The 26,380-nt window shown below is 36.7% G+C and overlaps 2 protein-coding genes across 2 annotated transcripts in view; both read right to left on the reverse strand.

Annotated features, from left to right (window-relative positions):
• Positions 1-1,841, reverse strand: part of fryb (furry homolog b (Drosophila)) — a 54,900-nt gene extending 53,059 nt beyond the window's left edge. The window contains exon 1 of the mRNA XM_030153717.1: positions 880-1,841. Within this exon, the coding sequence (XP_030009577.1) occupies positions 880-1,126 (247 nt within the window). The 5' untranslated portion in view covers positions 1,127-1,841. The remainder of the gene's footprint in view (positions 1-879) is intronic.
• Positions 1,842-16,383: 14,542 nt separating this feature from the next.
• The window catches only part of rxfp2a (relaxin family peptide receptor 2a), a 79,117-nt gene continuing 69,120 nt past the window's right edge, over positions 16,384-26,380 (reverse strand). Inside the window, exons 13-20 of the mRNA XM_030153716.1 lie at positions 25,683-25,754; positions 25,444-25,515; positions 25,123-25,352; positions 22,273-22,418; positions 21,057-21,152; positions 19,207-19,375; positions 17,416-17,634; positions 16,384-16,920 (exon numbers count right to left, since the gene is read on the reverse strand). Of these exons, the coding sequence (XP_030009576.1) occupies positions 16,667-16,920; positions 17,416-17,634; positions 19,207-19,375; positions 21,057-21,152; positions 22,273-22,418; positions 25,123-25,352; positions 25,444-25,515; positions 25,683-25,754 (1,258 nt within the window). The 3' untranslated portion in view covers positions 16,384-16,666. The remainder of the gene's footprint in view (positions 16,921-17,415; positions 17,635-19,206; positions 19,376-21,056; positions 21,153-22,272; positions 22,419-25,122; positions 25,353-25,443; positions 25,516-25,682; positions 25,755-26,380) is intronic.

Genomic DNA, 26,380 nt, shown 5'->3' on the forward strand with positions numbered 1-26,380 from the left:
ATGACCCCGAAAATTTTCTCACTCTATTCTGGCACTGTTGAAATGTAACTCTCCTGACCCTTCTTGAACTTCAGGACACTGCAAAATATATCCTACAACTTTTTCTAATAGCAGAAAGAAAACATGAACTGTTTGGTTTTTCTTTGTTTTGATTTGGTTTTCAGAAACACTTACTGTAAATCGCAATTTCAAGCTATATTTACACAAATACAATGAATATCAGCAGTGAACTAAGCTATTTGGATACTGGAAGTTAAAATACATCTAACAACTGCATGTCATGTTATTATAAATATATACATAGCACTCAGTAATATAACCAAGAGATTTAAGAACATGGCCAGGCTATTGTGTGACTGACAATCGAAGGTCTTAGCTTTCTCCCACAGTTGGAAATGTTTGGACATGAAATTCCCAGAACTTAAGGTAAGCTGAGAAAGATCAAGTGGCTCGGGCAAAAACATACTGTGCTTATGTCTGAGTCCAGAACCACAAAGGCATGTCTTTTTTCTCATTCGGTAGGGTGAGGATTAGCAGAGTAATCGCAGGCTGTTTTTCTAAAGACACAGAAGGTCTCACTTTTCACAGGGTCTGAAAAGCCACAACAAAGACACTTGTCATCAAGTCAGGGCAGGACAGAGCGACTCTAGTGGACAGAGGTGGTCCAAACAGGTAGCAGGAAAATAAAACATCTTTCAGATCCCAGAGTGGATTATACCCAGTCCACATTTCAGATGAGGAGTTCAGGATCACTATTTCAACCAGACTTTCTGCCACTTGGAGCCTCAGGTCATGAGAAATGTTTATTATTGGCTCACATTCTAAGTAAGTGGAATTACAGCAAAAAACCATGTAACTAACTGTCAATGACTATCTTACCTGTAATGATCCTCGTCCTTTTTCTGTACCTCGACTGGACTTTTGTAAACCTTCCTGTGAAGTCACTGGGCTCAAACATGTCCAGCGACAGCGAGGCCATTCGTTCCAGGACAATTCCATCTTGGCCTTGGCTGTGGTTTTCCAGGTCTTGGTCCTGACTTTGGCCAAGACTCTGACTTTCACAGAAATCTGAAGTGTTGCTTTCAGCCCCGAGGCTGATGGTGCTTCGAACATCTTCTGCAGACATGCCTCCAGTTTCAGAAGCCGCAGGAGCTAAATCTGCTCCGGGTAATATATTGTCAGATTCTGGGACTCCTCAGAGCCTCCAACAAGACTCTACATGGTGGATCAAAGAAGACTCAGCAGGGGAAAAAATTAAAAACATGTTAACAAAAAAAAAGCTTTGTAGCGGAAAAAGTTCTAAAATCCTTACATTGACTTCCTTCATGTGCTTCATTTGCTCTTCTTTTGAGACAGGCTCCTTATCTGAGTTCATCCAGTCAAAGACACTGAGCTCATGCTTTGTTGTTACAGATACACAACTCTCCTGAGAGTTCAAGTTCTCTTCTCCCGAGTCTCTTTCCTAACTCATGCTTTACATTTTAGAACCAGCACTGCGTCTTATCTGATTTGAGATGAGTTCTCATTGTCCATAAAAGTACTTTGGTCTTTTCCTTCAGTCTGGGACGTCTCCTGTTTTTTCTCTCACCTGTTCTTTGTTCCTGTCTTCGTCTTTCTCGCTCCTCTGAGCCTCTGAGGCACAGCTGTGTTTCTCCACTCTCAGGTGGTGAACAAGGGAGGGATCCAATTCCAAGAACGCAGCTTGATTGGTTGGTTTGTGAAGTTTGGGTGGTTCTCGTATGCCGTCTCCACTCACTGTCTTCTTTTCTTCTTTTTTTCCCCTCTCTGGGGGTTTTTTAACTACCCCCTCCCATCACTACGGACTGTCTGGCAATGAGATAAATATTTTTTCGTCCCGTCCTCCTGCACACACCTCTCTCCCTCGGCTATTTTCATTCTTTCTGTCTCACATTTGAGCAGAGTATGACACAATGGGTTGCATCTGCTTGGTTGAAACACATGGCATGTGGGTGTGAGTTCAGAATTTGTAGGCACTGGTCGAGGCTGTTTAGCCAGTTACAGTAACCTCAGCACGTTAACGGTGTAGGATTACTGAGGGCGGACACACCCCTTTACAGAAGGGGAAACAAAGCCAAACACAAACAGGAAGAATCTTCACCTCTGGGACACACTCAAAGTGTTTTTGTGAAAGAAAGCTGTTTGACTTGATTGGGAGATATATTTTCAAGATAAACATGAAGCAGCTTTCCATTGATGTCACCTAAAAGAATTAAAGATTGTTCCGATGGCCATTGCATTTACGCAGCTGTCCTAAATGTCCAGATAAAAGTTATTTGACAACCTTCAGGATCAGATCTAACCCTGGGTCTCTCCATGTATTTCAACATGAAACATTCTACTACTATTAACATGTTTTTTTTCACTCTCAAAACAGAAATCAGACCAGGAAAAAGACATATATAAAAGACAAACCTTGTTAAGAAAGTCTAGCAGTACTTCAATGATTTCACTATTGTTCAGCCCTTGCAAATATGTCTTTTAGCATCCTGTCCATTGCTCTCTGTCAGTGGAGTAGTGGCGTCTCAGGAGATACCTACCCTGAGGTGACTCCTGTTTATGCCTCTATTGTCATGACATCAGCTCCGCTCAGTGCCTCAGGAGCTCAAGTGTGTAGGTGTGAAGAAAACATAGCATGTCACATCCTCTTTGACAGCAAAATAAGTTCAAGTAAACATGGGTGAACTCAAAATGTGTATTTCTTCTGACCTCTGTTTTTTGTAACTAAATATCAGAGTGACTGAAAATACTGTGTTAACTACATAACTACTACAGCCTGAATGATACTGATGGGTATTTCTAGTCACAAATGACAAAATATTATGCTTTATTTTGTGTTTTTGGCTTAGACACATTACATTTCTATTAAGAATATTAAAAATCTGATAATTGTTGACATGATAATTTTGTACCAGCTCTCCAGTTGTAACTACAGCTGCAATTTATGCCTATGTGGTGCCAATGTTTTGGTTTTTTTTTTTTTTATTTAACTTTTTTGCAAAAAGGAATGTCACTTTTCTCTGTTCCTTTTTTCCTCCAAAATAGGTTGCTGTCAGTCTGGAGAGAAATTAAAATCTAGAGCAAATGTTCAATTACATTAACTTGATAAATATCCCGCTGTTTTGATCATTTTGACAAGGGTTTGCAAAAGATAAAAACTGGAAGTTGGACTCATTTATGTGAAAACTGTAATTTTCTTCATGTATACGATTATGACCAATATTGTTCTTGTAAAAAGCTTGAGCTGGTTAAAAGCATGAGACATGGGACAAGGTTTGCACCATCTTCGCCTCATTATTATTATGATGAATATGAATGAAACAATTATACTGAACAACAAAAGAAAAATAAGTTTGTGTATAGAAACATGTATCATCAAAAATACTGCTACAATGTCTTATTTTGTTCAGTTACAGTTTTTTAAAAATGTTTTCCATTTGCAAAGGTATGCTACTCATTTACATTTTTGTTACATTTTGTGTTTCTTTTGTCATTCAGTATGGGCATAAAAAATAAGTCTGTTCTGTGTTTGGCATCTATTTATCACACCTATTTTTGTACTCAAGCGTCCTCAAATCAACCTACACATGTCCTGCACATTTGTATAGTGTATATACAAATATCACAGATAGCAATGGCTCATGTATATGTACAAACAGAACTGTAGCACATGTATATACAACACAGATCTACTTCACTGTTTGTCTTCTATTTCACTGTCTACAAAACAAATATTAAATTCAACTCGATGTAAGGGATCTGACATTGAATAGCCTGTTAACTCAACCTTCAATCATATAGCTATTTATTCTGGAGATTTGTTTTAATTCTTAAGGTTTTGCAGATCACAAAACAGAAAAACCTCTGAAGGAAAATAAAACAAAACAAAAATTGCTCCGTCATTGGTAGAATTTTGTCCCTTGTAAGTGAAATATCTTTCTTAAAATATGCTTAGTTTGATCTGGCAAGGAAATGGTTAAAAGTGGCAAACAAGCTGTGGGAGGCATGGTGCCAAAGTCAGTTAGAGAGGCGTGCCATCCCCTAGGGGAGTACTACAGCCAAGTATTAACACACACACACTCATTTCTGAACCACACAAACACTGTTTTGTCCTTTTCATTAACTGACGTCGCAGGTTAACCAATCATTTTCAAGAATGTGTCGGCAAACAAAAAGACATATGGTGCTTGTAGGGTGCTACTGTGATGAGAAGAAGACTAGACAGGAGGAAAAAATGCCATACAGTCTAAAAAATATGTTTGTTGCTTTGCTGATTTTGCAGCAGCCTATTTACCGTCTGCAATTACAATCTGTAAATGTGAGTCTGCTGGTGTGATGTGCTGACTGGCGCTGGTTCCATAGTGGTTGATGGATGATAATGGTCTCCGCAGGGCTTTTCTGACAACCTCCTCAGGTTCTTTGCTGTCTTGTTTACTTGACCTGATTTGTCACTTGTGTGCTCATTCAGTGGGTCACGCATCAGTCTTCATACACCAATAATGCAGTCCTGTCCTTCCTTTTTACACCCACTCTATGTTGTATGACTCTCCTGATTGGTTTTATAGGGTGTCACAGACAAGCCACACTGTTTCTGACATATACTTTTTAATTTATACATAAACACAGGAAGTTTAAACCTACTATCTCATACTTTTTATAAACAAAACTCTCTGGAATTTCACGCCACATATAGCACTGATAATCATAAGTCATCTCATCTAGAGCTGCTCATAATTCACTCTGAATGTGAATTATGAGCCAAGCATCCTTCCACCCACTGTTCAGACATACTCAGGTTCACTAGGACAATGAAACACTCCCAAACAGACACAAAAACCCTAGTGCCATGCCCCGTTTTTAGCCTAAAAAGCTGAGTCATGCATTTCTTCATGGCTCTGTTTTTCTACAATACTGTGCATTTCCTCAAATGAAAATTGAATTTATCTTGTATAACTCTATCTCAACAAAGACAAATAACCCTGCTAACAGACATATGAAGATAGAGGAGTGACATAAATAAAGTAGTGGCATCCAACCTCACATATTGTTTCTCCCACACGGAAATGGTTGAAGTCAAAAGGAAGCAACAGGGAATGTGCCATGATCACTATTTTGGCACTTGGTAATATCATTAACATTCTCCTTTGGCATTTCTTTCCTCAATAACCGTACACTGCCCTACTTTATTTATGTCAAAAACAATAACAATCATGTAGAGTGGTACATGCACGGGTGGAATTCATTCATTCAGTCGACACTGAGTGAGTTCATGCAGGTATAAAGCATTAGTGTGATCACCTCTATTCAATCGGAGTCAGATTTTAACATGCATGACTGAATGGCTTTACAAATGTAACTGATGTAAAACAAAAAGAAAAATAAAGTGAGAGAGATCACCTCTTTATGAATACACCAATTGTAGATCCTCCATTAATCATTCAAACTCTCCTTGACTTCTGCTATGGTGGAAACCCTTTATATGTCACTAAAATATGCTGTTATGTTAACAGTCCCCCCCCCCCCAGGTACTCAACAACCCAGTCTGACAGGAGAACTGAGGGCAAAAACAAGTTTACTTTTAGCTTCTGCACTTCAGCAAGATAAATGACCCGTATGTGAATAAAGGATTGGTCTCTTTGTGATTAATGACACATAACGTGTCATTTTTTCCTTCATGTTTTTTGTTGTCCAACTAAATTTGAGAAATTAATGTATAATGCTCATTACAATCCTGCAAAAACTACAAAGACAGCTCATGGTAGCCTGACATTTACACAGTACTGTATAAATAACCAATGCATTCCTAAAACTAGTTTTAGCATGCAGAGCAGTTTCTATTCATTATATATGAATATATTAATCTCATGCTTGTAAATGTATACATGATTTGCTATTGCACACCAGTTGGATTTTTTTCCCTGAACAAAAAAAAAAACCTCTCCCTTTCTTCCACTTCTCATTGCAGTGCTTTTGTACACTTTCTGTAACAGCTTACAGTCACATATGTTGCTAAAATCAAGACGCCATCAAAAACTAACAGACCATCTGCAGACAACAAATTTAGTGGACATGACTGACACTGCTAAACAAATGGGACATAAATTCATAGTTGTGGATCCAGGAGAAATAGGTAGCAAGATACAATGATAATCATGAAACAAATGATCAGCAGCAGTAATATTTACGAAAATAAGCTGGTACTAATAGTAACACTGAATTGTACTTCAGCATTGTTTTCTTCCTTTCGTCACAAAGCTCAAACACTAGCTCTACAATGGTGCCCTCTTGAGCCCATCAGAGAAAAAATATTCATGCTTATTTAGTTAGTCACACCACTGTCTTTTCAGGAATGCAGATTTCTTTTTGGTTGTTTGTTTAACAATGATGTTCTTTTATTAAATAATAAATAATAAAAAAGCACCACTTTAATTATTTTCTTGCAGACATCTCACAAGGAAGTACAAAAACAACAAAAACCCTGCCTCTAAATCAAGTCATTTATTGATACATGACCAAAGTTTGTGTTTTTAATAACAGAAAATGTACTCCTGGAAAAAAACCCAGATAAAACAGATTCTGCTTTTAGGTGCAGATTATTGTAAATTAAAGAAAATGCCAAAAGTCAAAACATCACAAGCTTGACCATTATTATGAATTCCATACGGGAAAGAGATAATAAATCCTACAGCATTTACACATTCACATACACTGTATAGAGTACAGTGCTGTAAAGAATGCCCCTAGGCCTTTTCTTGTACATATAGAGGTTAGTGTGATGTAATGCCATCTCTGGGGCCTAATATGCAGACTAATGCATCAGCAAACAGTCTCAGATCTCAGTCTCCAAACATCAGACAACATTCCCCAACCAATTATCTGAAGCATTAAACAAACACACATAACACAACCACCAAATAAATTAATTCTGAAACAAAACTCTATGTTTAATTGTATGTCAACACATGGCTTAAACAGGCTTATCCCACCATTTAAAGTAAAAAAAAAAAAAAAAGTAGTGCACTCCTATTGAAGCAATACACGGAAACAAATAAGGGTTTCCCCATAAAATAAACATTACTCTACAACTCTGCAGCACCTGAGGCAAAGTTAGACAGGGAGTGGGTTGGTGAAGAATGTGTGTGTTTGCATGTGTACCGATGTCTCTGTATCTGTGTGGACTTGTTGGCAGAAACACTAGGTTATGTAAGCCAGTGGGAGTGGGAGTGAGGTGCCTGGTTGTATCTATGGAAACCATCACAGTGAGGAGAGATGGATGGTCCACCCGTCAGGAGTGGTGGAGGTCAAACTCTGCTCTGTTCTTGTCCACATGCAGGATGAAGCATAATTACACCCTTAGAATAAACTATCTTAATCGAGGTTAGTGAACATGGGGAGAACAAATGTTTCCCTGCTGCAAGACACAAAGAACCTAAAACACACAAGAGACAGAGATAAACCCATCCCACCATGAGGAGAGGTGATTTACATTCTTAAGATTATTACCTCCGCCAAGGAGGTTATGTTTTATGTTTAGGTTATGTATGTTTAGTTAAGTAGGTTGGTTTGTCTGTCTGTCTGTCCGTGTGCAAGATAACTCAAAAAGTTATGGACGGATTTGGAATGAAAATTTCAGGAAATGTTGATACTGGCACAAGGAACAAATGATTAAATTTTGGTGGTGATGGGGGGCGGGGGGGCACTGATCTGCCTTGGTGGAGGTCTGTGCTCTCCGAGTGCTTTTCTAGTTGATAGATAGATAGATAGATAGATAGATAGATAGATAGATAGATAGATAGATAGATAGATAGATAGATAGATAGATAGATAGATAGATAGATAGATAGATAGATAGATAGATAGATAGATAGATAGATAGATAGATAGATAGACAGACAGACAGACAGACAGACAGACAGACAGACAGACAGACAGACGTCTCCTCTATTACTATATAATTATAATATTGGTAGCTATATAAAAAACAACATATCAGAAAAAAACCTTGAAACGTTATACTTTGACAGCTGGTACATACAATGGAAGCAAATGTACTGCATAATTAGGTGTATGTGCGGACCAATAAGGAAATGCACAGATCGTTGAATAAACACAAGAAACAACCTTGAATGCTATTGAACAGCAATGGAATGCCTCCATACAGAGTATGAAGACATGCAGAAAGAAATGCTAAACAAAGAGTCTGACAAACCATGGAAGACTTTGAAATAATGTCATACGATCCAGACCGGAGAATCAGTTCAGGGGCAAAAGATGGCTACCAGTTTCAGATTTTCATCAAAATACCTCATGTAGCCTGTTATCATATGAAATACAACAGTACATGTAACAGCCAAAACATGATAATAATGACGACAATGAACAAACTCTTAATATTAAAGGGGTCATATTGTGCGAAACCCAATTTTATTAGTCTTTGGTACATTTATTTGTGTTTATTTGGTGACTCTAACAGTTCAAAAACTTTGAATTTGAACCCTCCAAGTGCTACAAAGCTATCCTTATATTCATTTTGGGAAAAATCAAGTGGATTTCTACAACCTGTTTTAATTCCTTCTTAATTTGTTGCGTCTATAACTAGTTACGTTACGACATTTGCACTTATAAGGTCAAGACTTCCGACGAACATTTCTCCAAGTACAGAGAAACGGGACAGAGCAGTATGATCAACAACCTGGAGGGGGTGGGGTGTGAAGCAGGTCATTTGCATTTAAAGGGCCAGCGCTCAAAATGACCGTTCTCCTGTCATTACTCAGAAATAGGGTTGAAGATGGACCTGTGGAGTTTAATTAATGAAGTATTCAGACCAAATTTACAGTTTATGTAGACCACAGGGAAATGTTTTAAAATGCATAATTCCATTAAAAAAAATCCTAATATGACCCTTTAACACAACAGTAGTGAATGAAATCACACATAAATTTGCATTTTGTTTAGCATATTTTCTTTTCTTCAAATACCTTTTTAATAGAAACTGCCTTACGCATGATTCTTCAACATCCAGTACATATTTAACAGTAAAGTAGGAATTTTAGCTCCTTCAATTCTAAAATATTTGCTGTTATATTATAGAACACATACACAATAGAACAGAGGAGATTTTAGACTAATTGAGGACATACAGCACCCTCTCAGACCAATAAAGTGGAAATTTATAAATTTCATAGAGAGATGTGGGGAAACAGCTGTTTAGGGGACGTTTGTAAAACTGGAACAACTCTTAATGCATCAGGCCAAGGGTTTTGAAATATTTTCACTTTAAGGATTATATGGCTTAAGAAAACTCTCTGACCCTTTCAAACCCCTATTGGACAGACTAAAAAATGTGCAGAGGTCAATATGACAGCTGTTTTATTGATTCTAAACAGTAAAAATGTTGGGAGAGGATTTTGATTTGACACAAAATCAACATCAATACTCCAGTCTGGTGATGGTCTGAATTTGTGACAAAATCACAACATAACTATTCTGAAAGATAAAACACAGATACATAATTATTGCACTGCTCTCTTGTGTATTCATATGGTAAATTGAACAAATGTAGGACAGCTACGACCACACACCCAGATTAAAATAACACACCTTATGATTAGAAAAGCCTCCCATATTTAAGTCAGTAATGAATCTTAATCCTGCATTGTACAGCTTCCTTTAAGTGTAAAACAACAGGGGCTTTTATAAGATTAGATTTATTTCTGTACAAATCTTACAGACGTTTTAAGCCTCTTACATACACAGCAAATGCCTATATTTTACATAAAGATGAGGAAATATTAGAATGGTAAAAAAAAAAAAAAAGACCCTTACATCCCGGCTGACAGATATTAAGATGTGGGGGAGACGTCAAAGAACCACAAAACTCTGACCCATATGATGTCTGTGTATTACTTGTATTGTTCTTTGAGTCCAGACACAGAACAATGGAGTAACTGGGTCGCCGTTATCGACTGGCTGTGCCAAACAGCTGGAGAGATGGAGGGGGGATTGTGTCATGAGAGAGGAGTGGAGGATGAGTAATAAGAAGAACCGGCCTAAAATACTGGAGGAGTGCGACCAAAGTGAGGTGGAAAAGTAGGTACAGAGGACAGGTATGGTTGCTATCAGTTCACTACACTGCAAAATCATGAAGGTCTGTGGCTAAACCTCAACAGAAAATGTAAACACAGTCATTATTCAGCATGTAGAGAGGTGTTTTTTTGCAGGATGAAGGTTTGAAAGGAGCCAACAATGTCCTGCTGCCTGTTTTCAGACGGTATATGAGTGTCTGTAAATAATACATGCTCCAACACTAGCCCTCTCACAAAATATTCATCTGGAGCATCTCAGTAGTACAGAGGCACAGCTACTCAGGCGGGATGATGGGAGCCACTGGACCAAAAGCTGCTACACATTTTAAAGGCTCACAACTCAACAGTCAATTCACTTACAAAGCAAGACAGACTCATATAACGTGGCGTTTCAGTGACACAAACTCAACAGAAGCCGTGTACTGGGGTTACAATGCGAGCTCCAGTTGATTTTATTTGAAGGGTTGTTTGGTTTGCAGATAACACCGCTGTAGTAACTGCTGTGGTTATTTCTTCTGGTCGGCTACTAGCGTACAGCTAACAGACACAGTAGCACATTACCATCCACCGCCATCACCAGGTCAGTGTTTAGGAACAACCAGCGTCGCTCTTAACACAAATACTGTTGCTTAGCTAATGATGATACGTCTCACAAAGAAGCGAGGCATTGTTAATTTTGAGTCCTTCCAAGAAAACGCGGAAACCACCTTCTCTATGTTGACCAGTATAACCAGCTAGTTAAGCCTCTAGCTAACTGGGTAGCGCACGAGCTAGTACCAGCCCCAGTGGTAGTTATATCGATGTGATATCAAGACATTGCTCGCTTGCCTTTGTATAAACAAAGACCACAAAAACCACAGGATAACAAGATAACGCGACATTAAACAAAACAATACCTTTTCGACGTCGACCTCGGCGGCTACAGGCTCATTTCCTCAGCCGAATTCTTTGTTTTTGTGGTTTAACGGCTTGTTTTCATCAATCCGTCTCGTCTATCTCCTGCTGGAGTCGTGCCGCCCCGGCTGACAGCGCTACAGCTCCGGATGACAGGGCCCCGCCCTTAGCAACCAATCAGGAGCCGAGGTTCTGGAAACTGAGAAAAATGGCGATTTCTATTGGTAGGCGGCCGTGTCAATCAACGTGTCGCTAGGGGCGCACCTTGGTCCAAGGGCAGGACACCTGCTCCAGAAGGATGCTGAGCGCAGCAGGTGAGCGGCGGAAACAACTGATGAAAGAGCGGTGGGTTAAAGAGAGAGGGGGCAATGTCCGCAGACAGATGCATACAGAAAAGAAAATAATAATCATGTGTTTTTAATAATGTGTTCTCATGTACATGCAATTATGCTAACCTTTTGTTTCCAGATTTTCACTAAACACCGGCTAATATGCACTATCTCAATTTTCACTTATTTTTAATGATTTTTCCATGTATGTGTTTCCATATATCTTTTAATCTAAGAGGATATCTGTTGATGTTTCAGCTTTTCATTGAGTAACAACAGAAAAGCAGAAGCCAATAGGAAGGTAGGCAGGGCTTTACTTCTCTTTTGGTTATTTTAAGGATGTGATAATTTTAGAACAGAATTACACACTCAGCATACTTCTTTTCAGTCACACTGTCTGTGCAAGTGTTCTGTTCCTTTTCAAAGCATGTTTTCGTTTTGCTGCAGCTGTTTCCTCACAAAATGAAGCCAAATTTCGGTCCTTTTTTTTTTTTTTCATTTATTTTTCATATTAGTTTTTATTGTTTCATTCCGATATCCATCTCCTTAGCGACACAAATGAACAAAATAATTCATCAACCCAACTCCGACAAACACAATAAAATACAGTACTGAAAAAACGTAGCAGATATTACACAACAAAAACAAACACATGTACAGTTGCACAACATTATGGGAAAAGATAGTCTTGACTTGATCAGTGGAACAAAGACAAAGTAAAAGAAAGTTAACCCATAAAGACCCAAACATCCACCATCGGCCAAAAGCATCTACTGATCTAAACTGTTGATCCACAAATCCTATCAATACGTGTAAATAATTGGTGTAAAATGCAGTTTGTCATCTTTTCACAGTCATCAGATATGACCCATTTGGACGTTCAGAGGCTCTGTAGTGAATGTGGAAACACCGTCATCTTCTACAACATTAATTCACCAGTAAATCCCATGGAGTTGGATCAATGACAGTGGAAGAAGACACTTGGTTTGTGTCCAGTTAACGCTATATTTTACTGAAAAAAACACCTTTTCTTCAATTTTTTTCGTGTTTTGATACAACCTTTGTCTACGCTGAGCTTTTATGAACATCTTCATGATCAGTCAATTAAACAATGGAAAATAGATGATTTTCACTGGAAAAATGCAAAATTCAGAGCATAATATTACACTAATGGTGATAAATCTCTTAGGAAAGGTTAAATAAAGAGGGAAAAAAAATTGGGAACTGTCATAAAAGTCACACTGGGTCCTTATGGGTTAAACATTTCATTAAACTCCCTACTCTCTGCGCAACATTCATCAACTGGTTGCTTTAGCTTTTGCCAGTTGTTTGATGTCGGTGGCAACACAAAAGACAGAACAAATGCATATTACATATCAGTATAAAAAAGTATAAATATAAAACAAATGAGAAGTACTGAAGTTAGCACGATTCAGACATAATGATAACAAAAGTCAAATAAATGTTTCCTTTGTAGACAACTAAATTAAACATAATATGACATGAGAGCACCACCTGTCTTCATCCAGTCCTGATCAGTCACATTATGAGAAGGTCTGAACAAAAATAATTCACCAATATCAAAATGTACAATATACCACGGCATAGTCAATAAAGATACTGTACCAACAGCTGGAGCATAAAAATGACATGTGCTAAGCATTTAAGAGCCATAAAATTACAAATTGCATCCTCATACCCACTATAACAGCTTAAAAATAAGGCAAAAGTGTGCATTGTTTTACAAAGGTTGAAGAGAAAGATAGCTGCTGCTACGTGAGTGATTCACATTCAGTGATCGTTGATGTTCTTCTATCACATGTTTTTCTCCCACTGGGTGTTACATATTTAAAGATCCTTTTATAATTAATATTGTTTTCTTTCATCAAAAATGTGACATATTTCAAATGCTAATATGTTCAGTTCACTTTTTTTTGTTTAGACATGTTAGACATGCATGCCCCATAATAAAGAATACAATGCCAATAGAAAGTATTCACCCTGCTTTTTTTTTTATTGCTTTTAAATATTGAATCATGGTCAATATAATTTGGCTTTTTTGACGAAGATTAACCAGAATAAGAATACACCCACTGTTAATACTTGTATTTGTACTAGTAGTATTAACAGTTATGGACATTTGTTCTAGCTATTGGTAATTATACTAGCACCAGCTGTTCTACTTTTAAACAGTTCAAGTTCAGTTTGCTGTGCATCCATGTGTCGCCCCCTCTCCCCCAGTCTCTCTCTCCTTTTCTCTTCCTTTACCCTCTCTCTTTAACCCTAACTGGTCAAAGCAGATGACCATCCTTCAGGAGTCAGGGTCTGCTCGAGGTTTCTGCCTGTTAAAAGGAAGTTTTTCCTTCCACTGTCACCAAGTGTTTGCTCCTTGAGGATTCTGTTAGGTTTCTGTAAATTGGCTTGAGTGTCTTCTTTTGACCAGCTCTATAAAAGTAAACTGTCACGAGATAACTTTTGTTATGATTTGGCGCTGTATAAAAAAATTTGACTGACTGACTGATTGAATAACTTAAGAATTACAACTAGAATAAATAAAAGTGAAATAAATGACACACAAAACACATCTACAAAATATTGTTAACCAATTAAAAATATGTGATATGAAATTACCTAAATATTCAGCTTCTTGAAAGTGACTTAACTTATTGAGCAGAAGTCTGGGCAATCGGTGATAGTAAAGTTACAACTGGTGAAATGGAGATCACCTGAGGACAGTGAATGTTCAGTCACGGAAACAATTATTAGACCATCAAACATCATCAAAAACAGTGGTTATGCAATCAAGTACTAACTCCTGTGTGTATCATGTGACTAAAACAGACAGAAAAGAAAACATGGAATGCCTAAAAGCACTGTTTTTGGTAGAACAGTGCTGAAGCTATTGATGTAAGAACTGAAGTGATTTTGGTTATTATGAAGAAAACATAGAAAATGGATAGATATCAGCTCTGAAATTAAACTCCTATGAGCTATTTTTGTTGTTGTCATTATATTTATCCAAACAAATGTACCTTTAGTTGTACTTTTAGTTGTGTCATGTATTAAAATGAACAAGAAATTAAAGGAAACAAGTGTGGTCTAATAATTTTTTCCGTGACTCTATCTCAAGTGATTGTTGTATATATGTGTTAATATTCCTGTCTACAACTACACCATGAAGACAAAAAACAAAACAAAGACTTCATGCAGTGTTTTTTTTGTCTCCTAACATCTTTGGGAGTTCAGTAAGACTCACTATTAAGAAATAGAAGGAATATGGTACACATGCAAATCTTCTCAGAACAGATTGTCCTCATAAAACTGACTGGCCAAAAAGAAAGAGACTAGAGAAGGAGAGCACCAAGACACCTACGAAAACAATGAGGGGGTTTTAAAGCCTTCTTCTTCGTTGGTTCCAAGAGAACCAAAATAGAGCTTATAGGCTTTTAGGCCATTAGACAAGACCCTGTTTGGCAAACTCCAAACGCTGCACATTACCATAACTGCAGCATCTCCATGGTGATGACTGTGGCATCCACAAGGATCATTTATAATTAATTGACGTTACTTTGGAGAAATTTGTTTTTACTCAAACATTAAAGACTTTTGTGTTTATATCAACCATGGTTCTATTTTTGACAGCAATAAAATAGGAAAACATTCAAGGGGGTAAACACTTTTCATAGGCACTCTATGCAGTATATTCAACACAAGTTTTTCACAATTAAAATGAAAGACAAGACATAAAAATAATGAAAAATTCATTTTTGCCTTTTTACATTTCATAATTGCTTCACAAATCCTATATTAGAGTCATTTAAAGTGGTCATATTTTGCTAAATCCACTTTTATTAGTCTTTGGTACATTTATTTGTGTGTTTCTGGACCCTAACAGTTCCAAAAGTTTGAATTTGAACCCTCCAGGTGCTGCAAAGCTATTATATATATATATATATATATATATATATATATATATATATATATATATATATATATATATATATATTCATTTTGGCAAAAATCGAGTGGATTTCTACAACCTGTTTTAATTCCTGCTTAATTTGTTGCATCTACAACTAATTACGTCACAACTTTTGCACATATAAGGTCAAGACCTCCGACGAGCTTTTCTCCGAGTACGATATAATTGTTTATCAGCAGCAGTGGTTGAAGTCCATACTGAAAATATGTCCAAACTTAATGCCGATTACCTAAAATGTTTAGATGTTGGTTATATTAACGACCACGAGTGGCTGAACAGGACAGAGCAGTCAACAACCTGGAGGGGGTGGGGTGGGAAGTGACCCTTTTTTCATTTAAAGGGCCAGTGTTCAAATGACCTGGTGTCATTTCTGGTGTCATTACTCAGAAATAGGGTTGAAGATGGACCTGTGGAGTTGAATTAATGAAGAATTCCGACCCAAGCACAGTATTTACAGTTCATGTAGACCACAGGGAAATGTTTTAAAATGCATAATTCCATTTTAAAAAGTAAAATATCAGTCTTTTAAGTGTCAATTTTGAAAGTTTATAAGCAGATTTTACTCAGTATTCTCTTATATTTTTATGTTAGTGGAATAGTTTAGGTAATACTGTGAAATATGTTATTAGATTAATTTGGTGCTGTGGGCAGATGAAAATTAAAGTGAACTGAAAAGATGTTTTTAGCAATTTTAAAAGTTTGAGTATTTTTGGTATACACAAACAAAAGCAAAATGAAATAGTCAATTAGAATTTTGATTACAATAATTACAGTTTTACAATTTTATAAACAGTACTTTTAGTCAAACAAAAGACAGGCATGTCTCGGCACAGTGTTCGATGAGGTTCAAGTCTACAATCAAGACATCTTCATTGTTCAGTCACTCCAAACAGAAGCATATTTGTGTGATAAGAGAGATGTCTGGCTGCTTGTCAACTTTTCAGTTTAACTACAGAGTCTTGTGTCAGGGAGAACATGAACAGTTCAATAATATGAGTTTTCTTCTAAGTACACTTCCGTTGCGATCACCTTCTGGATGACAGTGGGATGTAGATGCTGGTATTTTATCTTTTTGTCAGTCTAAGCTCCTCTTCTTTTTCAGTCCTGTGTTCAGTTCATTATAACACTGTCAAAAGTATGGCCATGTAAGCATGCAAGCTAAATGGCTTTACTTTTTTATGTTTATCTCACTTGGAGGCATTCCAGAGCATGATGAGATACTGTAGCTCAGCAGTTTAAAATTTTTTCCACGTAAAACTGGGTCGAATTCAATCATCTTTGCGCTGCTGCCACACCCAAAGATAAAAACAAATAGGCCTCAACCCGTAATTTGTGAAGCATCAGGAAAACTCCTGACATCAGGCGTAGCGTGGGTCGGCATCAGTCAGTGTTACGTGCTGGAGGTAGGCCGCTGGAGCCCTTGATGTCTCCGTGAAAATTGTGAAGGACGTGAGGCTTTTGCGATCTTTTTTTACCGTGCTTCTCCGCTGCCAGCGACAGAGTAAAACTTCCACCTGCTCTCTGAAGAAGCTGGTGGTCAATGTGTATAAGATGGGGTTCAAAGCACTATTGATAGGAAGGATGAAGATAACAACCCAGCTGGAAATTGTTCCTGAAGAAGAAAAAGAAGTTAGAAATGTACTTTTTAGGCACCTCATAGTGTATGTGCAGATGCATAGTCTGTATCTAGTTCAAATTATTTTATTTTTGAATAAACAGTAAAGAGGAATGCTTTATGAACTTCCAGGCAGTAATGAAAAATAGTAAAAGAGGTGCTCTTTGGTGAAGGGACCATCAATGCACAAAAACTACATGAATACATGAAAAAAACAAACAAAAAAAAACAAACAAAAAAAAAACCCCCAAAAAACAAGGCACTCTCTTATAAGAGAGTGCCTTGTTTTTTGTATTTTTTTTTTTTTATAGGAGAGTGTCTTGTTCATTTTCTTTTTTTGTATTACAATGTATTACAATAAATAAAATAATTTCCCCCAAAAATACAAAAACCATAAGAGAATGCCTTGGTTTTTTTTTTTCTTTTTTTAAATTATTATTTTATTTATTATAATATTACATTAAGGTAAAACTGATCTGTTTTCCACCTCACCAGGTATTTCCACCTCCAGTAGTGAGAGGACCTTGACCAGAAATATGGGAATCCAGCAGAGGGCGTCAGAGAACACTATGAAGAAAAACCTGTTGGCCACAGCAACATCTTTGTGCAGTCTGCTCTTCAGGTCTGCAGCGTTGATGCCAGTTTTATAGATGGAGTAGAACATACTGGAGTAGCAGAACACGATGACTAGGAATGCCAGAAGATTTAGACCTGAACAAATGTCACAAAGTCACACATAACGGTTTGTATATGACAGAATATTCTGGCATCCTCAAATTGAGATTGATGTTTCTTCTTCAGGAACGATTTCCACCTTAAATTTAGGCGTTATATGGAACTAGTATAGGGGATTAAAACAGCATTTCAATAATAATCCATTAACCTAAACAGATAGTTTTCTCCCTCCAACATTTGTTTTTTTTATCCACATATTATATTAATTTACTGTACTGGCTGAAGTTTAGTATGGTGCCTCTATTTTGCTCACTTTTCTTTATCATCTTTCTTTCCAAAAATCCTGAAGGAATCATTACAATGAAGTTCAAACCAGATACACAGAATTGGATTCATGCATACACAAATAGAAAAGCTTAAGATAAATACTAACATGAAACCTAATGAACTGATTTATAACAGCACTGAAAAGAAAAAAAGATGAGCTGTATCATCACAAAACTTTGTGTTCATGAAACACATTAACCCACTGATCACTATTACTAGGCTTCAACTGTTCTTCATTAAGAGAATAAATTAGAACCCGTTGTAATTGTGAGTTGTTGATGAACCCAATATGTGGAACGAAGCTGCTTAAAATGTATGACGAAAGACAGTCAATAAATAAATGGACAAATTGAGCAAACATGCAGCAGTATTATCCTCATACACAGCTCTTTGTGTGCACTTTCTTATGATAAAGTTTATCTGTTAACCCATTAAGACCCAGTGCTACTTTTGTGGCATTTCCCAAATTAATTCTTCTCTATTTTTACATTTCTTAGCTGATTAATCACCAAATTTTTGTATTATAATATTATCCTCTGTATTTTGCTTTTTTTGTGTGTGTGTAAATAATGTATTTTCCTATATTTACTTCACTGACAATGTAGATGTTCATGAAAACTCTGAGTAAATTCAAATTTAATTACATCCAAATGGACAAAAATTAAGAAAAAGTGACCTTTTCAGTGAAGATATTGCTAACCTAATGTAAAACCCAGTGTGTCCATCCACTGTCATTGTTCCAAATCCAAGGGTTTTACTGGCAAATCAATGTTGTAGAAGATGATGGTGTTTCTACGGTAACTACAGAGCCCCTGAACATCCAAATGGGTCATATCTCATGACCATGAAAAGATGGCAAACTGCATTTTACACCAATTATTTACATGTATTGATAGGATTAGTGGATCAACAGGTATTAAACGGTTTAGATCAGTAAATTATTTTTGTCACCGGTTTGGGTCTTTATGGGTTAATCCAATTAAATTTAACCATTCGTCTAAAATCAGGTCATGAATGTTTTATTAGTTTCACTGACTGTCACTAAAGTAAATCCTTTCCACTGTGGATAAGATAAGATAAGGTAAGATAAGATAAGATAAGATAAGATAAGATAAGATAAGCCTTTCTTAGTCCCACAAGGGGAAATTTCAGATATCATGAGACGTCCACTTAGTGTTCAGTTGAATCTATTAATATTTTTTAATTCATTGGCAAAATAACTATAGCACTAATATGAAATTAACTTTGGAAAATACATGTTTACATTTTTCTTCATCTTACCTAGAAATATGCCCGTTGAATATCCTTTGGATGTCGGTTTCTCTTGCCTGTCTGAGTGCAGGGGGAAGCAGACACCATTACGTCCGTAGTAGTTTCCAAACACCTCCTCGTTCATTAAGGGCACTGCAGCAATAACAAAGCCCAGCAGCCAAATGGAGACCAGAAAAACCTTGCAGTGGAACAAAAAATACAGTATTATGACTTCTGACAATGTTAAAGTCCATGTTAAACACTGACTTTGGACCAAGTGGTTGAAGAAATCATCCTGCAGAACATGATCAGCCTGTCTGCACCAAAAATGTAAGATCATCCTCTGCCAGATCAGGCTTTAATCAAGCAACTAAGGATTCTGTGTGCATATATGATTCACATATCGATAAACAGACAACTGACACAAACAATTATATAAAAGGTGTGAGCTTATTTAAAGGGAAGATCCAATTTTACAGTTTTGACACTAAAAATAAAATGTTGAAAATGCAAAAAGTGAGACTCTCAGAACAGACACATTTTGTAAACTCAGAACTTTCGGTGTGATTTTTGGAATAGTTCTCTCTCATTTTAATAATGCAGTGCAGAATAGTTTTTTCAGCTAAAGAAAACTCCTGTCTTACCCATGCTTCTTTCTCCACTTCTACTCTTGTAATGTTATGTCGCTTTACTGACTATAACTGATGCTCAAATTCCACTTCAGTCTGACGTACACTCTGTGTCTGCTTAATTCTGTATTGTTTTAGAAGTTTCATTGTTTTATTTTTGTTTTATTATTTTTAAAGCCTTAAGTGGCTTCACTCATAACTACATAAAAGATTCACAAATTTTTATGCCTAGATGAGATCAGTCAGTTATGTGTCCAAAAGTGACCTGACCTTCACAGTTCGCAGCTCCAACATTCACTGAAAACAGACATTTCCATCTTTTAATATCCTCTGTTTTAATATCCTTCTTCTACACCAGAGTGTTTATGATTTATTAATGTCATCAGGTTTTCATCATTTTATAATGAACTTCAACATTTTTACTCTACAGATGGTCTATGAGTCTTGTGTTGGTTTTATTTGCTGACTTTATCTATGTTGTTTTCTCTGTTGTTTTGTTGTGTTTTACTGTAATTTGGTCAAGAAAAAAAGGAATTCCTATGCTGTCAAGAAGTCTTTATAACTCACAATATGTTTATCTGGATTAGATTTAGCCATAAATTTATATAGACTTATTTATATAGTATATGTTGTCACTCATCCAAAAAGAATGCTGATCCTTCATGTCGTCACTCAATTTTTTTCTATGTGTAGTTCATTCAGTTTATAGGGGAAATTCTATTACAGCCACAGTCCAGAGTTTTTCACACTTTATGGCAACATAAATAAGCACACAACTAGATGCACTTTAAAGTAGTGGTGATCCTGACTGGTGTGTGTTTACAATATCTAACAATCTCCATTTATCCAAAAAGACAAAAAAAAAAAACCCAAACAATTTCACAAGGAGCTACTGGTATTCAGCAAGTCAAAGGTGCTCATGGAGAGGGCATGAACCATTGGAAAAAGACAGAAATCCAGGCACTCACTTGGTTAGAAAATTTAAAAACCCTTTATTTCATGTGGGCTGGCATGTGTTGGTGTGTTTTTCACTCCAGCCCCTGTACTGTGTAAACTGTAAAATGTACCTGTTGTAATGCATACACATATATGTACGAGCTGTTAGACTGAGATAAAGAAAACATTATAAAAACAAAAGGTTAAATGTAGGGAAAAATGATTGTGAAGTCACCATTAAAGTATTTCAAGATCCCTAAGGGTTACAAACACTCATTCTCATTGGTGCTTTCCTGCATTAGGGGCGTATCTTACCATTGTCTGATGTTTACCAGGGCGCAGATTGCTGAACGGGAAAACAATGACCACGAACTTCTCCAAAGTGAGGTATGTCAGGAGGAGAACAGACACCTGAGAGATGAAAACAGGATCATTATTAGTCACATGTTCCATATATTTCCATTCAACCATAAAAAAACAATTGATATAGTGAAGAGTATATGGGTGCTTCAATGACATTGGGTTCATTTTGGTACCTGGCACTTTGCCAGCTTTTTTAGACCCAATAATAAAAGAGAAATTTAGACATTTTCCCCCCAGGATGTATCTAATGATGACCTCAAATAAATGCAAAAAAATTATACTCTTGCTCTGAGCCATCCCAAAATTAATTAATTTTTAATAAAATATTGAGGCCAAAAATAGGACCAAAATTGGGACAGGAAAAGCTAGCTAGGTGTCAGTGCATTTTATCTTGAAAAAATGGCTTGAAATGGTCCTATTTGGTGCAATAAATAAAGACAATGTGTTAATTTGATGATACTAGTGTTTTTTCTAATCCAGACATGCGGGTTTTTCTTTAATTGTCAGTGTCATTCCAGGTTTTGTATGTAACCCATCGTGTCCACTTGCATTACATGCAGAACCTGCCTAGTAAAACACATATAAATCACAAATGATTTTGCAACAGCAGTCATTTTTGTGAAACACTCTCCCTTGGATGATTAGTTCAATTCCCAAAATGTATCTGTGAAAAATAAAGAGATATTAAAAAAAAAAAATAGCATGTAATTTCCGTGTCCATTTGACATACAATGCAGTGTACATGCAGATTTTTGTATTAAATATAATGTAAAATAATATAAAAAAATGTGTTTTATCTGAAAAATAGTTTCTTTTATCTCAGTAAGTATTTATTTTTAAAATAGACCCAAAGTGCTTCCAAACTTGTTTCATAACATTAGTCTACATCTGGTTTGAATTTTTAGCCCCCAGGTCCTGTTTTTAGGGACCAGTTTCATAGAAGCACCCATATACTATAGACTCTGACAAACACTGTCTTCTCCTATATAATATAAGCAGTGAAAAGCCACAATGAGAAGACTTTAATACTTTCTAAAATGGAATAAAGATAAGTCTTGGAGATGAACACCAGTGGAAAAGAATTATAATCTGACACCATAATGGGATTCAATTATACGGTGAAATATTTTTTGTGTATCAGTTTGCGTATTAATCTATTTCTGATTACCTCCGAGGAGAGCATGGCCAGGAATCCAATAGTCCGACACCCTATGCTTTCCATCCAGAGCAGAGCATTACGATTATACTGACCACGAAACTTCACATCGAACACCCCAACAAAAAAAAGGTAAACCCCCATAAGGCAGTCTGCACCTGGAGCAGACAGAGGCAACCATGAGTCCACTTCGAGGGAAAACATGTCATCATAAAGCACACACAGGGGCGGTATTTTTAGTCACATCCACTTGTCTGAGACTCATGTGTGGCTCTGTGGGTGGGTGGGTAGGTGACAAAAATGTGAGTCATACTGAGTTCTTTTTAAACACCAGGAAGCCACAATTACACAAAAATTTGTATGAGAAAAATGGGGTTGTTATCGTTAGAGGTTAGCACTGCACTGAACAAATAAATAGTGCAGCTGCAGTGAAACAGGTGATGGGAATTTTATATGCGAGGCTAAAAGACGCACAAGAACCCTCTCAGCTGGATGAATTGACAAGATGCAGATAATGCACAGTATGTCAGTCAAAATTCAAAGCCAAAAGATAAATGCCTTATTTTATATCAGTTTCTTCTATGTATGTTCATTCCTATTTGCACTTTTGATTAATACAGAAAATAAGCTGTGCTCTCTGTAATTTTTACTGCCTATAAATGAACAAGTGAAAGCTTTGTTTGGCAGCTTCATTAAAATTAATGATTATTTTTAGGGAATTTCTGCTTTATTTCATGTGATTGTAAATAGTGAGAGTAACAGCAGGGTAACAAGATGGGAATGGTTTACAACAAAGAGAAACACAGGTCAGAAAAGTGTCTAAATCGAGTGTATTTATAAGTGCATGTATAAATAAATGAAACCAGTAAAAATCAGGAATTCTTTAATATCCTGTTGATGTACATTTTTGTCACTTATATTTACAGTTTCCTCATGTAAAAACGTTGTAGAAAGATTTTTAGTACCAACAAGGTTCTCTTGGTAAAATAAATGTTATATGGAAATCTATTATTGTTTAATTTGAGGGAAAATCTCAATTTTTTAGTTGTTCTTCATCTGTAATCCCCTTCAGACATAAATATATAAATTACATCTTAATGGAGGATGTTGTTACTGTGACTCTTGTCAATGTTATTTTTTTTTAATCACACATTTAGTTGTTCTAAAAAAAAAGCTCAATTGAGTTGCATCTCCAGATCACTAAAGAAAACCAGATGCTGCATTTCTTCAGGCATTTCTGTATTTGTAAAACATATCCACAAATAATGAACTATTCATTGTGACTTGGATTGAATTTGCAACCAATTTGTTCAACTGTACCACTACTTACCATATAAATTCACAAAACATTTTGTATTAATTACATGCTGGTACAAACATGTCCATGTGTGCCTGATAATGCAGCCTGGTCCAGGATGAGCCCAAATGGTCACCACAATATCTGACCGAGGTTTTCACTGTCAGTATTATCAAACATACATTCAATATTACTCAGGATCAGGATCAGGATAAACTTTATTGCCCCATATGGGAAATTTGTTTTGGACAACAGTGCTACATTCACATTCAGACACATACAAACACAAAACAACTCAGTCACAAAATCTTGAAGTCAGCATAATCACAATTATGTTTTACATCTAGTCCATATATTGCACCCTTCCCTGTAAGATACAATAAATAGAATAAATATACTGTAATTATATATTGTATATATTGTATACACGTTGATTTAAAAAGGGTGGGAGTAATTTCATTCCTTAAAAAGAACAAATTTTAAAAGCACTGAAATACATAAATAGTAAGAACATGGGTAGTTTTAAAAGCCAGACTTTAGGCAAGGCTGAATAAAAGACAGAGGACTCAGGGCCCAAAACTGAAGCCTAAAACTCAGACATTAAAAACAACGGAAAAAGACAGAGAGCGTGAGTGAGTTGTGTGAAGTTAGCATAAACTATCTGCAGACATGTGGCAAATTGCACTGATCATTTAGGAATTGGCACATTATAGCACCACAGAGAGGCAAAGCCTTCCCAGTTCTGGTTGTGTCCCATCTGACCTCATTTTGGAAAAAAAAAAATGTATCTCACTCATTGTATGAGAAAAATATTTATTTTGATCCTGTTTGCATTATACCAAGAATTACAAATATGTTTGTTTATTAAAAGACAATTTTCAGAGTCAAGAAAGACTCATTTTGCTGTGAAATTGATCAGTTTTTCAGCATCAAGCATGAAAATACACAATAGACTGAAAAACTGTGCAAGTCATGTCATCGTGACCCTTTCTCTCCACAGCCTTTTCAGAGCCAATAAAAATATCTCTACTGCTTCAACATGAACAGAATTGACAATTTTCCCTCTTTTAACACTTTTTCACATAACGCTCAAAGAACAAGGTGAAAAGTGTCAGGTTAATAGCCATTTCGGTGTTTGTTGTGTGCATCAAGTGAGGTTAGAGATGCAGTCCACTGAGCCACAGTGGCTGTTTCTGGCATGTGCTTTATGTGTGGCTGCACAGGTGGTGGGGTGGTTGCTGGGGGGGTAGCAACACACCCCAAAATAAAAAAAAGAAATGAATATGTGAAATGGTTTTCTATTGTATGACACAGTGTGTCTCAATCTTTTTTGAACAAAGCCCCACTAACGGCAGCAACAAAGGGGTGTCTCACACATTCAAGCTAGCACCCCCATGGCCGAGCCATTTACCACAAAACGGTCATTACCACAAACTTTGACTTCCTTTACTTTCAATAGCTCTCTATATGTTTGTCTACTTTTGTGTCATTTGCAACAGTTGCTCATATTCTCTACTTTGTGTCTTGACTGTAGCATATCATCAGGTGCGGTTAGATGTACTTACAGCACAGGACTTTGATGCAGGCAGCATGCAGGTTGTTCTCAGCTCGTATCAGTGACCTCATGCCAATGACTAAAAGGTTACCAAAACAGGTTATGAAGGCCATCACCCACACAGACACCCGCAGCACTGTGTTAGCCAGTAGATCCTCAAAAGAAGAAATACCATCTGTGTTTGGTTTACAGGACCTGACATGAGGCGCATAGGAACAGTACTGGAACTTCTTAAAGTAGCTGGAATAGAAAAATTGAAAATGACAGCAAGAGAGAAAAAAAAAAAAAAACAGATGAGAGGATTGTGGAGTCTGTGTAGGATCATACGTACATGTGGGAAAGGTTCTTCATTGGCAGAAACATTTTAGGTTGGATATCTGGGATGTCTATTCCCTCTAATGCCCTGAAAAAGAAGAGCAACATGTCAATAACCTATAACCTGCAGTAAGCAGAAATACATATATGTGTGTGTGTGTGTGTGTGTGTGTGTGTGTGTGTGTGTGTGTGTGTGTGTGTGTGTGTGTGTGTGTGTGTGTGTGTGTGCGCGTGTGTGTGTGTGTGTTGACTTACAGAGACTGAAGATGTGTCAGGTGTTTAAAGTGGTCTGGGTGAATATGAAGAAGAGGATTGTTGGAAATATTTCTGTAACAAGAAACAGATGCTCATATATATGTTTGATATAACTCACATGAGTGAAATATAACAAGTGACGACACAGCAATAAAATAGACACGCCAGATGAAAGATTGGTCATATTTTACACAGCATGCTTCTTAGTTTTCAGTTGAAATATGGTCAGTTGTTTAACTTCTCAGTATCCTGCCTGATCATTGCAGCCCTGTTAATACATGAGATGTTTTTTCAAGTGTTTTTGTGATTCAACACAGATGAATCAACTGCTTTCTAATTCAAATGATTCACAATACGGCAAACAGTCAGACTGTTGTGGAAAAGAAAATATTTTACTGTGACACTTAATTAGCAGTGCATAAATGTAAGACAAGCCCAGCATTGTTGTTTGTCTTAGTATTTACTTTATCTCTTTGACAACTTGGAGCTACTCTTCCAAACTAGTTTGGCTAAAGATGCAGTACATGCAAACATATGGATAAAAAAAGAGACGAGAAAGAAAGCGTTAAGTGAATGAACGTTTATGAGGCTGTGCGAACAGGATACTGTTGTTTTTAATTGTAGTCTTTTGGGACATTCAAACCACAAACTGTTTCCGTAAAGTGCTGTTGGCACAGACAGCAGGAGAGTAGACCAAA

The sequence above is a fragment of the Sphaeramia orbicularis genome, chromosome 14, assembly GCF_902148855.1.
Source record: "Sphaeramia orbicularis chromosome 14, fSphaOr1.1, whole genome shotgun sequence".
Lineage (NCBI taxonomy): Eukaryota > Metazoa > Chordata > Actinopteri > Kurtiformes > Apogonidae > Sphaeramia > Sphaeramia orbicularis.